The 16,514-nt window shown below is 35.6% G+C and overlaps 1 protein-coding gene across 2 annotated transcripts in view; it reads right to left on the bottom strand.

The window, feature by feature from the left end:
• LOC306880338 (mitochondrial peptide methionine sulfoxide reductase-like) overlaps positions 1–16,514 on the bottom strand; it is a 70,591-nt gene that overhangs the window by 24,611 nt on the left and 29,466 nt on the right. For both annotated transcript variants that reach the window (XM_079433818.1, XM_079433819.1), the window contains exons 2-3: positions 8,595–8,663; positions 6,026–6,145 (exon numbers count right to left, since the gene is read on the bottom strand). In XM_079433818.1, coding sequence (XP_079289944.1) covers positions 6,026–6,145; positions 8,595–8,663 — 189 coding nt within the window. The remainder of the gene's footprint in view (positions 1–6,025; positions 6,146–8,594; positions 8,664–16,514) is intronic.

Genomic DNA, 16,514 nt, shown 5'->3' with positions numbered 1-16,514 from the left:
GGTGACAGTGTAAACATCATTGCCAAAAGAGTCACGGTGCGCGCACACACCCTGGGGTTAAACAGAGGTGGCCCGCCATCCCAATCCAGTCAAGTCATCAAGGGGCACTGATCTTGGCTTGACTGGCCACATCTCCAGCGATAGGGTCAGTCCTCCATATTGATTACCTTTATGTGTCTTTTGACCGTTTCATAAAAGTACAAGAGCAGTCGATCTACCTGTGTGTCATGGCATCAGCTGGGTGCTTTTCTATAAGCTAAAAAGAATTGCAACCTGAGGAAAGAAACCAGGAAAAAAGTTCTAGAAAAAGCTCTCCTTCTCTTAGACGAACTCATAAAAAGAAGAAATTACTTTGAAATGACTCATTGTGGGTTAGCAAGCTTGGAGGAGAAGCATCAAACAAACACAAGCACAATACATTACGTACTCAGCCTGATGATTATGCTCTTTTTAAGGCTAGATTCAAACAACAGCACAGCCATTAGTAGCAATCGAAAAGGAAGACATGAAGTGGGTCAGACAGAGATTAAAGTGAGAATTGCTGACACCTTTTCTTTTTTAACGTCATTAAAACAACAAGCACTGAGCAAAAACTGCAAGTTTTTTTTGGGGGGGGGGTCTTGTACAGAAGCCATTGAAGTTTCATCAGAGTATTAAGACAATTGCTTTCAACTGCGATAAGGCCTGTTGAAGAAGTTAAAAACACAACGGAGGAATTCACTGCACCAGCTGATCCAACTGCATTGTTTTAGAGCACAATTCACTAAAAATAATGCTAGAAAGGAAATGGCACAAAAACACAAAATTGCAATTTGAATGGCGTGGTCTTGAAAAATGACATTGACTGTGCAGTGCTATTTTAAAATTATATCAATAACATAAAAGAAACTGATATTTGCATTCAGAAAGAACACATTAAATTTATCAAAAGCGACAGTAATAACTTTTTAATTGTTACCAAAAATTGCACTTCAAACAAATGCTGTACTTTTCAACTTTCTATTCACCAAAGAATCTTGAAAAAAAAAAATCATGGTTTCCATTAAAATATTAAGCAGCACAAGTGTTTTCAACATTTATAATAATAATTTTTTTTTTTTTTAATATATCTAAATAGAAAACATTTTTAAATCATTCTAATATTTCACAATATCACTATTATTTCACAACATATTTTTTACTGTATATTTATCAAATAAATGCAGCCTTTGTGAACATAAGAGATTTCCTTCAAGAACATTAAAAAATCTAACAGACTCCTAATTTTTAAATGGTGCTGTATAAATCACTCATTTTTGTAAAAATTACTCAAATGAAATTCATCTGGGTTTTTTTAACATTAATCTGAATCCAGAAAACTGGATTCGTAGTATTGTCTAGTTTTTTATAACTAACTATTGTCTATATTTGGACTGTGAGCAGCATGTTGCAAATGAATCACAGAACATGAACCAGCTGTGACTAGAACCCCAAAACTGAAAAACTGAGGTCCTAATTCCATATCTCCCATCATTAATTTATTACCAAAGAAGTCTGCTTAATAATCTCTGCTTCAGTCTTATGGGGGGCCGTCCTCTACGTTATCTCCAGTAAATCTATATTGCTTTGATATTAAAAAAGTAATAAAGGACTAACCTGTAGGGTTATTTTCATTACCAGGCAAGACGGCAGAGGGGTAGTAACATTATCAGAGCTCAGATATGGAAAACCAAAGCCGTGCCATTGCCCATCCACCCAGGGCTGTCGCTTAAATTCACGCCTATACACTTAGCATTGTAAAAATGCATTTAGGGCCCACTTGTCACAATGTTCCCAGAAGTCTGTCACAGACGACAGCTCTGCATACACCCGAAATTAAACATAGGCCCAAGTTGAAAGGTATTAAAACACTTTTGTTGTCTGTAACTACATAAATTTAAAGAAAAATAAAGCTAAATACTAAAATATAAAATTATACACACACACACACACATACATGTATGTGTGTGTATATATATGTGTGTGTGTGTGTGTGTGTGTGTGTGTGCATGTTTATGTGGTTTATGAGGACACAAATTTGTATAATGACATGGGTATGACAGAGGTATTACAATATGAAGGTGGTTTATGAGGACACTGCCTATGTCCCCGTAATTCAAAAGGCTTAAAAAAAACATACTAAATGGTGTTTCTTTGAAAATGTAAAAATGCACAAAGTTTCCTGTGAGGGCTAAGTTTAGGTGTAGGGCAATAGCACACACAGTTTGTTCAGTATAAAAACCATTACGCCTATGGAGAGTCCCCATAAACCACAAAAACCAACATATGTGTGTGTGTGTGTGTGTGTGTGTGTGTGTGTATACACACATATATGCCCATCTATCTATAATTTATCTAATTAATCTAACAAATTAAGAAATACACATGTGCAGTTTAAAATGACTGCCACAGCAAAAGAAAGCAAAAATGTATATTTTCTGCACTCGTTGTAACCTTTTGTCAGTATTTTATGCAAATGTTCGTACATGCAGCGATAAGACAATGGTGTTCTAATGGAGGCATAAGAGCCCACAGCATTATCCTCGAACTGCGTTGTGCATGTTGGCTTATGGAAGAGTAATGAACCCACTGAACCTGTTCCTACACTTCCCACTCCTCTCTTTACATTCATCCAATCCTCCCACCCTCTCGATTTCTCTTCCTCTCCCTCTGCTCGGATTTTTTCCCTTCTTTATTTCCTCTTTGAAGCATCTTGCCTCTTTTTCTTCCCATCTCCCAGCTCAAATCCTTTTTCTCAACCCCCCATTTTTTTGGTGTCATCCCCTCACCCACCCCCTCGCCAGGCTGTGCCGTTCTAGACAAGCTGAAGGTCGACCACAGGCGGCCATATTTGCTGCAGCTTGAGATCTATGCGAAGGTACAGATGTGATGCAAGTAGGTGTCAAGGGAAGTGCCTTTTACAGACCATCAATACAAGAGGGAGCAGTGAAAACTACAATCCACTGAAATTCAGAGACAATGGTTATGTGAGACACTGCAAAGGCACAAGCATGCCATCCTCTCATGTTCTCTCTTTGTGCAGCTCTAATTCTGCATCGCAAAATGGGTGAAAAGACATGCTATAGACTGCTTCAGTTTTAAGGTGCCTTCTATGAAACGGATCCATTTTCTAGTTTACAAGGTGAATTTTCAAGTATTTTTGTAAGATTTTAAATTTTGTGCATTGTGCTAACTCAAGCTAAATTAATATATTTGAATATATATTGGGATATAATTATGCCTTCAAATGGGTCTTTTAGAAAAATAAAATAGGTATTATATATACACAGACACACATCACTGGGTCAGTAAGATTTTTATGTATTTTAAAATATGTATTTGAAATAAATGCTGTTCTTTTGAACTTCATATTCATCAAAGAATCCTGAAAAGAAAAAAATAATAAGTATATTATAATGATTTCTAAAAGATCACGTGACACTGAAAACTGAATTGCTCCTGAAAATTCAGCTTTGCATCACAGGACTAAAATACATTTTAAAACGTAGTAAAATAGAGAATGTTTATTTATTGTTTTTACTGTATTTCAGCTGTATTTTTTTTTATACAATAAAAGCATCCTCCCTTCAAAAGCACAAAAAAATCTTAATACTAAATAGGAATATATATATGTATACACAGACCTATATATAATGCATACAGAGATAAAGAATAATAAAAAATAATTTATTTTTCCAATAAAAATGTGCTCACTAGTGTGCAGCAAGGTAAAGTTGAGAAGAAAACCTCAAAATAAATAACCAGATATATTAACACAGTAAATGTTGAATCAACTATTCATAGTTAATTATTATTATCTATATATATATATTTTTTTTTTTTTTTTTTTACACACATGATAAAGTACTTCCTAATCAAAACAAGCATTTTCTGTATAGCTGCTTTGAAACAATATGTATTGTGAAAAGCACTTTACCAATTAACTTGGATGCAAATGCCACACATTTTGTAGAATGACCCATAAGATGCTATTTTCTATGATTATTTGCTTTGGTGGCTTTATCTTTAGTGCATGTTTCTGCTTGGTGGACATGTCTGTACCCTTTAATTCCCTGTTGACACAAGCTCTTGTGCAGACAGGACTGAGATTAACATAGAAAGAGAGAGAGAGCGAATGAGTGCATAGACAAAGCGAGAGAGCATTTAAAGATCATAGCGCTTCCCCTCCCCCTCACATACATGAGTAAAATCCTGTGTATGATTCTATCGCTCCGTTCCCAAACCTAGTAGGCTGCCTATATTTTAAGACATCATAGGCACACCCCAAATGCACTGCAAAAATAATTATAAAAATAATCCCGTTATGCACTGGTAAAACACTAAAGATGACGAATAAAGTAAAAAGACTGGAGACAAATATAATTCATTCAACAATAAAAATTATTAATAAACGTTTAAAATTAATCAATGAAAAAAGCTTCTTAGACTCCTGTTCTGAGCCCTGTTTGTATGATGCTCAGAGCTTCTGCCTATTTAGTGTGTTTAGTCACTTATGAGGTTTTATTTCAGTAAAGACGCTGCCTTAGGAGGTAGCTGCCTATGTAGGACGCAATGTAGCTCAGAAGGTCTTAAAACAGATCTTACTGAAAAAAAGAAGCTATTCATTTGCACACAATTATAGATCATATCTAGGAGCACACCAGTCTTATCTTCCCATTTCTTTTAAAATCCTGTTACTTGTTTCAAAAGGATGTCAGCATTCAAACCCTGTATGAAGCACAGAGTGTTGCTAACCATTTCAGCACTAGCATTCATTTCAGCACCAACCAATGGACAGCTCCCTCTGAGTTTTCAGCACCCCGCGCAGTATATACCAGTTCTGCTTGTAGCGAAGGACCACCTGCTGAATCATCACACCCGGCTATACAACAGCTTTGATTCTGAAAACGTACGGTTTCTAAGAAAAAGAGGGAATTTAAATATAAATGCCCTGCAGTGAGAAGCATGTTTGCGTTTATGTCGTCCAAACTTTAGAGTAAGGAATGGCTAAGCATACTCTGTGAGGGGTCATTAAACAAATTTATTTGATGGGAAATCGTTGTGACTGAACTTGCGGTAAAGCAGCATACAGGGAAAACTTGCGAGATCAAAGCCCAGGCCTGTCATGCTCTTCTGAGGTAAACTCAAGAGTAAGTTTGAGCAGAGAAAAACTTCTCCTTTTGTTATACTAAACACATCAGTAGAAAGAGTGTAGAATTCTTTTACTGGATTTTGTTTTCATTTTTTTAGAGTATAATTGCAAAGTAACAAAAAATGAATTTTGTTTATTCACATAATTTATACTTTACTGTTTGAATACAGTAAAAACTAATATTGTGAAATAGTAGTACTATTTAAAATAACTTTTCTATTTAAATACATTTTAAATGTCATTTATTCAGACAGACAGACAGGCATCGTTCTTTCTGCCAATGGTTTCAAAGCCTGAGAATTCAGCTCATTATCTTCTTACGATGCTTGTAATTACTCTCTTCTGGATGGAGATCTTTGCTGCTTTTCCTGTTAAATCTCCCTTTCTTCCAGCTTAAGTGTCAATGTCCCAAGAGCCTCCTATCACCACTGGATTTACCCTGGCTTTAACTTCCCTCCTTCTTTCTAATTCCTTCTTCAGTTCTTGATATTTCTCAAGCATCCCAGTTTTCCTTCTATCTACCATTGTTTCAGACTGCCACATTAACCACCATTTCTGTGTCTGTCCTACCAAATCTATTATGTGGCAAATCTGGTAGTTGTACTGCACCTCTTGATTATTTGCTGATATACATTTATATTTACATTTCAACTTGGTCAACACCAGTACAGTTGTCAGTATGTGCATTATTTTTGATGCTCAAATCGTGTGCATATTCTTTATGTGGCTGGAGCTCCACAGACAAAGAACAAGACAATAAGTGATTGAAAGCTTGGAAGGGGTATTCAGTTACTCATCTTTTCACAACAACACATATGGTTGCAATATTGTTCAAGCTGAGGGTGGATCACATACCAGTGCACACCTCTTCATAGGTGGGGTTTGGGGTGTAACCGCCAGAGTAGCCCACTTGAGTGGAATAGACCCCATTTTTCCTCCAGAACTTCCTCTCTGCTCCCCAGAAACAGCCCATACCTGTGTTAAATAGAGAAAATAAATATTCTTTACATATAGCCAGAGACCATAACTGCTCTATAATTCAGACCAAAAAACATCATATTTCTAGTATTGGCAGAAATGACAAAGATGCATTGTTCTGAGAACATTAACAGTTCATGTACACATTTGATGTAAATGTAAATGTGTACTCTGAATGCAAAGTGCACATACATTTTATAAATTGCATGGAAAATCAAACCCCTGACTTTATATGCTCTATTGTTTGGACTGTTTGAACACAAAACAGCAATATATTCAATTGCTGTTAATCAGACAGTAACTGGATAAGATGTCTCCTTTGGGATACATTAAAATAAAAGGCAATTTTCTGTCACTATTTACGTATCCACATATCTTTATGTATATATGCTGTTTTGTTGTCGTTGTTGCTTTCCAAGAATTGTTTTGCAGTTTTTGACCATAGAGCGTTCAAGCTCAAAAAGGACAAAAGGAACATAAGTGGTGACTTCCCGTTCCTCAAAAAAGCTATTGCATGGCTTTAGAAGCCTTGGAATTTAGTGCATGAGTCATAGTTTAGGCAGTTTAGGCTGCCTTTTGTTATTTTTTATTCATCAGAGCTCCACAAAAAAAATAGAAACATTCTAAACATGGAAAAAATATCAGGCAAATAATAACAGCATACAGGATTGAAATAACATGAGGGTGACTAAATAATGCCAGAATTTTTATTTTGGAGTGAACTATCCCCTTACAATTACGATCTCTAAGATTCTGCAGTGTACATACATTACCATTTAAAAGTATGAATTAGTAAGATTATTTAGTTTTAAATTAATTATTATTACATTTATTGCATCAAGCATGCAATTAATTTAAACACCAAATCAGCATATTAGAATTATTTCTGAAGGATCATGTGACACTGAAGACTGGAGTAATGGCTTCTGAAAATTTGGGTTTTTATTTACATTTTATTTCATTAATATTAAAATAGAAAACTTAAAGAAATTATTATAATATTTTACAATATCACTGCTTTAATGTATTTCTGATCAAATAAATGCAGCCTTGGTGAGCATAAGAAAATTAATTAAAAAAAATCTTACCAACCCCAAACTTTTAAAAGCTATAATGTAAATGTTTATCTGACTTTTCCTCACCGAATTCTCTTTGCTGTGTGTTTTTGTGAGTTCTGCTGGGACCGAGTCTCCTCTAGCACCTTCCCACTGGTGTTAAATCAACCCCTAAAATTCAAAGCTCCTTATTTTAGCAATGAATTTACAATCCTATAAAACTAAAGACTCCTCCATCACGCATTTACTCAAGGCCAATAAAAACATATCAACCACCATAAAACTAACTGTCACGTGTCGGTTTCCTTTCAGTTCTGTTTTGCCCTTATTTGGTAGTTCCTGTCCTAGTTTAGTTAATCATTCATCCTATTCACCTGTTTTGTGTTAATTATCTAGTTTATTCCTTTGTTCCTGTTCCTTTATAAGCACTCAGTTTGGTTTGAATCCTGGTCCAGTCTGAACGTTGAATAAATGGAATAGTGAGTTGATGCATCGTTGTTTTCCTTATCTTTATTTAGCTCATCTACAACCACATATCCCGTAACACTAACATCCGCTGTAAGCATTTATTACCAAATAATACTTTCCCCTCTATAACAGTAAAAATAAATTAGAGGGCAACTAGTGTATCGTTATCTACCACAACGTCCCATGGGTGAAAAGTAATTTCTATTAATTCTATTAAAAGTAAATTAAATTTAAATTGTTTTTTTTTTTTTTTTTTTTTTTTTTTTTTTTTTTTTAAATACACACACGACTGTCGGCTTGACCAGATTTTTCTGATTTACAAGCTGCAGTGGAAAAGTGAGCATAAGGCGCATGATGGAGAATCTAGAATCTGGAGCTCAATTACGGCGGCCCATTGGGACGCCCAAACGCCAAGACTATAAGATGATGTTTTCACACGGGGGACGTCAATGTTCAGTAAATGAGGGTGAGCACTATGCGTACCATCTAGGGGGAAGAAAAGGAAAATTTACATGGAGTCAATGGTAAGAGTTACCTTTCATCGCTCTCAGCAGGGGGGCTGTGATTTGCAAAGCCACGTACATACGTTGAATATTATTTTATTTGTATATAAGGCCCTGTGATAAAACTGTCTGCTATGATGAATTACACAGTTTGAGGCCTAAATAAGGAAAAAAGGAAGCTGAACAAATGCATTTATTAAAGAGATCCTAATCAGCAGTCTGCAATTAATCGCAGACCCCTCCCCTTTATTTTCCTCATCCTTTTGCAGTTTTGGTTTTGCACTTCTTCGAGGGGATGAAGGGGTGCATGAGGGGGGACTAATTGCCTTCCATTGCCAGTCGTCTTAGCTGGATCTACCCCCACGCCGATGACACACACACACACACACACACACACACATCTCAGCTCGGATCACTTACCGAATAAGACCATCTGCAATCCCTCTGGGAATGGTGGCACTGTCCTGTTACCATTCACGTCGTGCTTAGCTGCAGGACACAGGGGAAACAATGGAGAGAATGCCCTTATAAATCAACACAATGTCAACAGGATTTCATAATGTGCTCTTCTCAACACAACTCACTGTAGGGAAGAAACTCCCAGAAGGACAGTGGCTCTATTCCTACGCAGCTCATTAAGTTCAACCCTTAAGTTTTGGGTTGATTCCTTTATCTTTCACTTTAAGAGCACCAGGAAGACAGGAAAATGACATGGGGAAGGTCAAACAAGTCATTTTATCAAGGAAGGTCGAATGATGGTCTTTTATTCCAACGCATTGTGGATTTTTCAGGAGGGGAGGGGAACAACACCTGGCCGGATTAATGTATGTCAATGCGACGTTTTAACATGTGACAAGGATACAGATGGGCTGAAGTATGGAAAACCGTTGCGTGGATTAAAATAAATGGAGGTCACCGAGTTCAACATCTGGGCGCAGCCATGCCGGAGCTTCGACATGCACGTACTGTATGAGTATGTTGCCATGGCAGCAGGGCATGCCAATACAGCCAGACGGATGCCAGACCTACATGCCATGCAAGCAGTTCACTGCATCACTCATGGTCACACTCTCTTTGCAAACGGGTGGTTAAATGAATTATGGGAAAAGCTTTAAATGCTAAGTTAATTATGCTCCACAGTATTCGCATTCTCAAAATAAATAAATAAATATTCAACCAATTATTAAATAATTTCCTGTTAAATAAATGAATAAATGTTCAGTCCATTATTGGCTCTTTTTTCCAGTTAAATAATGTTCAGTCCATTACTGACTTTTTTCTGTGAAATAAAAGAAAAACATAAGCGTTCAGCCCATTATTGACTACTTTTTCTGTTAATTAAATGAATAAATACATACATACATACATACATACATACATTTCTTAAATGAATAAACAAATAAAAAAAAGTCCATCCATTGATCTTTTTTTGTTAAATTAATACATAAATAAATAAAAATTAATGAATGAATGAACAGTCCAATGCTAACTCTATTTTCTTTTCTTTTATAGTCATATCCTCCTTTTAGCGTGACATTTATTAAATGTATATGCATCCAAAGTCAGTGGTGTTTCACAAGAGACTTCCTGTGGCTGTGATAAATAATAATTAAAATAAAAATCCTAGGTGAAACAGAATGAAAATCTTGTTTTGGTACAGTAAACCTTTCCATTTTAGAATTAAAACGGCACTTGAGCAATGCAGTGAAAGAGAGGCTTTCTGTGGAGGCCACAGCTCTAATCTAATCTGTGTAAGCGGACTGAAGAAAAGCATTAGAACAGACTTCATTAAATCACTTTAACATTCAGACTGTCGGTGCTGATCTGTTTCAACCGCTCAACACTCTCTAACACCGTTCAGTACACTGAGCAAAAATTCCACGCAGTCTCTTAATTCAATATCAATCAACATAAAGACAAAATACTGTGTGTGTGATAATTCTAAAAGAAACAGAGTTATGTTTTAAAGGATATTTTACCCAAACAAAAAGTCTATCATCATTTTCTCACCCTCATGCCATTTCAAACCTGTATAACTTGATTTGTGTAACACAAAAGTTGGTTTTTTTGCCTTTTCTTTTCAATACAGTGAGGACAGTTAATCTGTGACCATAAAAGAATCATAAAAGTGGTCCTACGCAGATCTATAATATACTGAATATCAGTCTATATTATATTAGAAAGTGGTTATATTATATTATAGATCAATGGGTCCATATGATTCATACACTATATGTATCAACTAACAAACTCGAGAACTGAATCAGTCCAATTCATAAACAAATCATATATACCAGTGTTGTGAACCAGATCGACTAATTTATTGAAAAGTAGTATGATTTTTTTTTTAACTAAAGTAATTATATGTATTTTTTTACCTGTATACTGACTTCTGGGGAAGTCGTGACCTAATGGTTAGAGAGTCGGACTCGTAATCCAAAGGTTGCGGGTTCGAGTCTCGGGCCGGCAGGGATGGTAGGTGGGGGGAGTGAATGTCCAGCGCTCTCTCCACCCTCAATACACGACTGAGGTGCCCTTGAGCAAGGCACCGAACCCCCAACTGCTCCCCGGGTGCTGCAGCATAAATGGCTGCCCACTGCTCCGGGTGTGTGTTCACGGTGTGTGTGTGTTCACTGCTGTGTGTGTGCACTTTGGATGATTTAAATGCAGAGCATGAATTCCGAGTATGGGTCACAATACTTGGCAGTATGTCACTTCACTTCACTTCTAAGACGAATAGTTTCTGTTTCTTTATCAGGCTTTCCTCAAAACATCTTTTGTTGTAATTTTGGTAAGCAGGCGGATTGCTTTACGGCAGCAACAAATGCACAGCTATTCACTGTAATTACGACAGTGATTACATTCATCTGTAAGGGGCTCCAAAATCGCAAAAATACATACAGCTGCTTTATTGTACATTTTTCTAGTCCAGTCAAATAATGTGTGAAAAGGCAATGAAACGAAAACCAGTTTATTTGTCACACTTGAAATGGAGAAGTCGCACACATTGCATTATGGGATACCGTATTCCAGTACAGTACAGTAAGTTAGCATACTGCACATTGTAGTAAGTGAGGTGCATATACAAAATTTGTAAAATATGCACAGTGTACACACTACAGTCTTTTAAAAGCAAGCCATTCAGATCAGCCACTATATGTTTCTCAGGCCCAGTCTGCAGTACGTACGCATAGAGTGGAATAGTGATATTGATCTGCAGTGCGCCATTCTGGAAAACAAAGTAGCTTCCTTTACAATAAGGATTGGCAATAAGGAGTTGAGGGTTGGGTCGGTGGCTGCACTTTTGTGAGGAGTGTGAGAGGAGTGACCAGACCACTGCCCACGCTGAGCTACAGAGCTTTCTATTACCCTCTCACCACGCTCCTGCTCTCTAATGGCCAGCACTCACCTTAGCTGTATTTCAATGCTATAGTGTATGGTTACACCTCAGTCCATTCCATCATGTTGAATCCAAAGCCCTCAGCTTTCTCTGTGTGACCTCAGAACACAGACCCTGAGATTGACAGGTGCTTGGAGGCAGATATTGTGAAGAAAAATTAAATCACGAATATGAACTTACATGACCTTTACAATTACGCAATAAGGATTTAAAAAAATATATGAAAATCAGAATGATTCACTAATGAATCATTCAGACCTATATGGTTCAAATGATTTACTGAAAAGAGTGAAAAAAAGATTAATGTAATCTTCAAGATTCATGTGAACAAGAACTTTTTTTTAGAATTATTTTACTGTACACAAGAAAATTTTTATCTATCTATCTATCTAGTATCTATCTAGTATATATCTATATAATTATATACTACATACTGTACTATATATATATATATATATATATATATATATATATATATATATATATTACATAATAAGAATTTATTAAGAATCTAAGAGTATATTTTATATATACTCTTTAATAATTATTTTCATATTATAATTAGTGCTGTCAAACGATTAATCGTGATTAATCGCATCCAAAATAAAAAAAAATGTTTACATAATATATGTGTTGTACAACGCTCAGAAGAACAGCGAATGCTGTGAGTTGCGCGCTTGAAAACAAAGCCCACTAGATAGTGACCATGTGCTGATTCTGAATGCGTCTCTCACATAGACTGACAAAGGAGTATACTTTAAAGGCTTGCGCACTCAACTGTTTGCGAAATGGGGCTTTGTACTCGTGTATTCTACCTCTCTCGTTCGTCACAAATCCAAATATTCCATAATATTTCCATATGTGCTATGTAACGATGTAATCTGAAAGCTAAACTATTATGTAAATTATAGGCTTTGTACTTCAGTCGTGTTCCAACGGTCACACAGAGGCGGGTGCGCTGATGTTTGGCTCACTGTATTTTATTTTGATAAAGTACCAACTTCATATATATATTATTTATATACTAAATATTATTACATGTTATATATATATATATATATATATATATATATATATATAAATAAAACATGTAATAATATTTAGTATTTTCACATCTAGATGGAAAACATTTTTAATTTGCACTACTGTCTGTTCAAAATAAATGAAAAGAAACTGAGCATAGTAGATTTCTTTTTTTTTTCCTGTTGTACCGAAATCGTATCGAATCGTGACCCCCGAACCAATGTATATACCGAACCGTGACATCTGTGTACAGTGCCACCCCTAATATATATATTTATATATATAAATGTATATAAATATGTATATATATATATATATATCAGTGCTGTGCGGTGGTATTTTAAAACAAGGAGGCAGTTTTATATATATATATATATATATATATATATATATATATATATATATATGTGTGTGTGTGTGTGTGTGTGTGTGTGTGTGTGTGTGTGTGTGTGTGTGTGTGTGTGTGTGTGTGTGTGTGTGTGTGTCCCGGTTACACTTAATGTTGTCACATTTTCCTGGGTAAATAAATATTACATAAAAAAGAGGACAAATATAAAGAATAAACAATGAACTAAGAATACAATGAAATGAAATGACAATGAACTAAGAATACAATGAAATGAACTAAGAATAAACAATAGCCTACTTCTACAGCATTTATTAATCTTAGTTAATATGAATTTCAACATTTACTAATGCATTATTAAAATCAAAAGTTGTGTTTGTTAACATTAGTTTATGCACTGTGAACTAACATGAACTAACAATTAACTGTATTTGTATTAACTAATGTAAACAAAGATTAAGAGGCTAAATAATGTAATAAATGTTCATTGTTTGTTCACGTTATATTAAATAACACCTTATTGTAAAATGTTACCAACATTTTTTATTTGTGAACTGATGTTCAGCTGTGCTTTTTAATAGTCAACTTATTTTTGGGTCATCATTGTCATAAAAGCAAACACTGCCACAGACATGAAGATATATCTTTCATTTCATCACACTGAATGCTCACTCAGAACTGACGCAGTCATCACGTTTGCAGACCATTTCAAGTTTTATTTTGACGTGACACAAAGCAGTGGTATCGAAGCAGGAGAGTTGTTTACTTACTTTATAATTAGTCAATAAAGCCATAATTTTCTTCATTCAGGCCGAGAGCTCGCACGAAAACAAGAGGCGGGATTTATCGCAGGAACCAATCACATCCAATCATAACCTATAATCTCCAATTATAGCGCGATGGAGGCATTGCCTCCTCTCACGTGACTTTCCCCCATTCATTTCAATGAGCCTCCAGAAAAGTCACGGCACGCTTTAGTGTCTCTGTTTTAAGTCTATGGACTGAAGGGGGGCAAGCCTCCGCTGTAACTTTACCTGTGGGTGTCGCTGTTTGACAGTGTTACTTTATAAAAAAATTAGTGACTTCTATACTTTTAATGCCATATTTAGTAATATTTGCGATTTATGTTTGTCAAATTTTCTTATCCAATTATTTGAGGAGACACTGCCTCCCTTGCCTCTGAAATGCCCCTGATATATATATATATATATATATATATATATATATATATATATATATATATATATATATATATATATATATATATATATATATATATATATATATATATATATATATATGTATGCATTAAATGATATACAAATTAACAACAATTCTAATAGAGAAATTATGCTGATAGAAAAGTGTTGACAGTAAGGCCTTAAACCTGCATTATAGAGAATCGCAGCCAAGGAAAGCGGCAAGCTGGCATGCGTGTTTATGCCCGAACCCCTCATTATATCTAACCCAGAGACCAGGAGAGATCTGCCTGCAGAATGACAGGGAAACCGGCACAGAGTCGTCCATGTTCCTCCAGTTCATCCCTCACTGCAGTGTGTAAAAAAGCACAACCACACCAAGGCCTTTTCTCCGCCATGGCTAATGCCCACCTACCACATCTCTCTACTTTCATTATCTTAACGCAGAGCCGGTAATTGCCGCCTTTCTGGAACAACAGAAGCATATTCATTAATGGTCAGACACCCCCCACAGTCAGATAAACAATCTAAATGTAAATGTCAGCAGACAAAGACAATGAGTCGAGACAGAATATTAATGGCTCAAATCTAAGCGTGGCACGCTTTCCTCTCAGCCGAAGAGGTTGGGGGGAGAAAGACACAACGAAGGGGGAGGGGAGGGGGGTATTATGAAGCATTCTCTCCATCCCTCCCTCTCCGCATCTTCCCTAAAACCCCCCTTGTTAATCCAGTGCCATGTGCCAAAGTATTCCCTGCCACCCCGGTCCTTTGATTTGCCCGGCCCACAACATCATTGAAATTCATACATGTATAGTGCTTTACATTTTATTAATCGTTACTGATCACAAGCTCTTTTGGCTTTTCTGAAAAAAAGGCAGGCCTTCATTATTGGATCAAGACATCTATTGGTTCTCAAAATTAATTTTTCAAGTTCAAGTTTGAATACAGAGCCATGCTTGGATAGTTTATTCATCAAAGCCATGAAAATTATTAGCACAAAAACATATTTTTGGTGCTGCCTAATTATCTTGTTCTTGACAAACAGAGAAAATAAATTATTCTCACTCAAGCTTTTGGTGAGTTGGATTTCATCTAATAATTAACACCTGCAGAAGAAACAGTAGCATGAATTTGTTAATAAAATTTTCTTTGCGTATGCACACCACAAGCGTTCAACTAGACGAAGGTTTACACAGAGACAACTTCCTATACGGCTCGTTTCTGCTCAGTAGGTTTTTTGACAATCATTTCTGAAAAGTTTTACACAAAAAGAGAGGCTCCCAAAAGCATTTTCATGAATAACCATAACTTCACTGACATGTAAATCTAACATTTATAAGGATGGAGAACGGTAGAGCGCATGGGGTCTAATAAGCAAGACAGCGCCATGACAGTCCCACCCCTGAAGCAAACATTTCCGCTCTTTTAAACTGTTCTGTCCGGGTTTAGGATGAATAACTAGGCTGCCTAGGAGCCCTTTTCGTAAAGCCGAAAAATCTGTCGGAATAATGAGGCTAATCACAGGAAAGTCTTTATCCGTGCTGGCATTTGCACTCTCTGCCAGCCAATGCCATTTCTCCGCAGCGCTCTTCGAGTTAGTGCTGCTCTATTTCAGCTCCGTACACCATAGCTATAAATATTCTATTAAATATGTAGAGCTCCTTAAAGAAAAGCCAACTTGGACTGTCAGACAAATATTATGCGGTATTTAAGTCACCATTATTTATGATCACCAGTATCATTTGGTACTGTCACTTAAGCTCATTTTGCCACAAGTTTGGGATAAACAAAGGGAAGCATAATCATAAATGAAGACATATTTATATATATATGTCTTCATTTATACACACTTATATATGTGTGTGTGTGTGTGTGTGTGTGTATACAATACATATACAGTATGTATATATATATTAGTGCTGTCAATCGATTTAAAAAAAAAAAAAAAAAATCGACTAATTAATCGCACATTTTTCGCGATTAATCGCGATTAATCCCACCTAACATTAAAGTTTTTAAATATACTTTTATATTGCAAAAATTTCACATTCAATCTTCAAATTAATGTACAAACAACATAGACAGTATATTTTTAATATTTGTTTAATGGCATCTTTATTTTTATGACCGAAGGCTAGTATCACTGATACCAATTAATACTGATTTCCCTATAAAAATGTTTCCACCTTATGTTTAACCATTGACTATAGCCATTCAACTTTACATTATAATTAAAAGCTATCAAATTTAACATTTATTAGACTTTATTATAAAGGTATTCTGAAGGCATTATAATGAATGCATAATGCATTATAAATAACTTTATAATATGTTGTATCATCTCATTAATATTTATAAGAACAGTTTTAATG

This window comes from Barbus barbus (assembly GCF_936440315.1).
Source record: "Barbus barbus genome assembly, chromosome: 14".
NCBI lineage: Eukaryota > Metazoa > Chordata > Actinopteri > Cypriniformes > Cyprinidae > Barbus > Barbus barbus.
The sequence above is the reverse complement of the archived record's forward strand: the minus strand, read 5'-3'. Positions and strand labels throughout refer to the sequence as shown.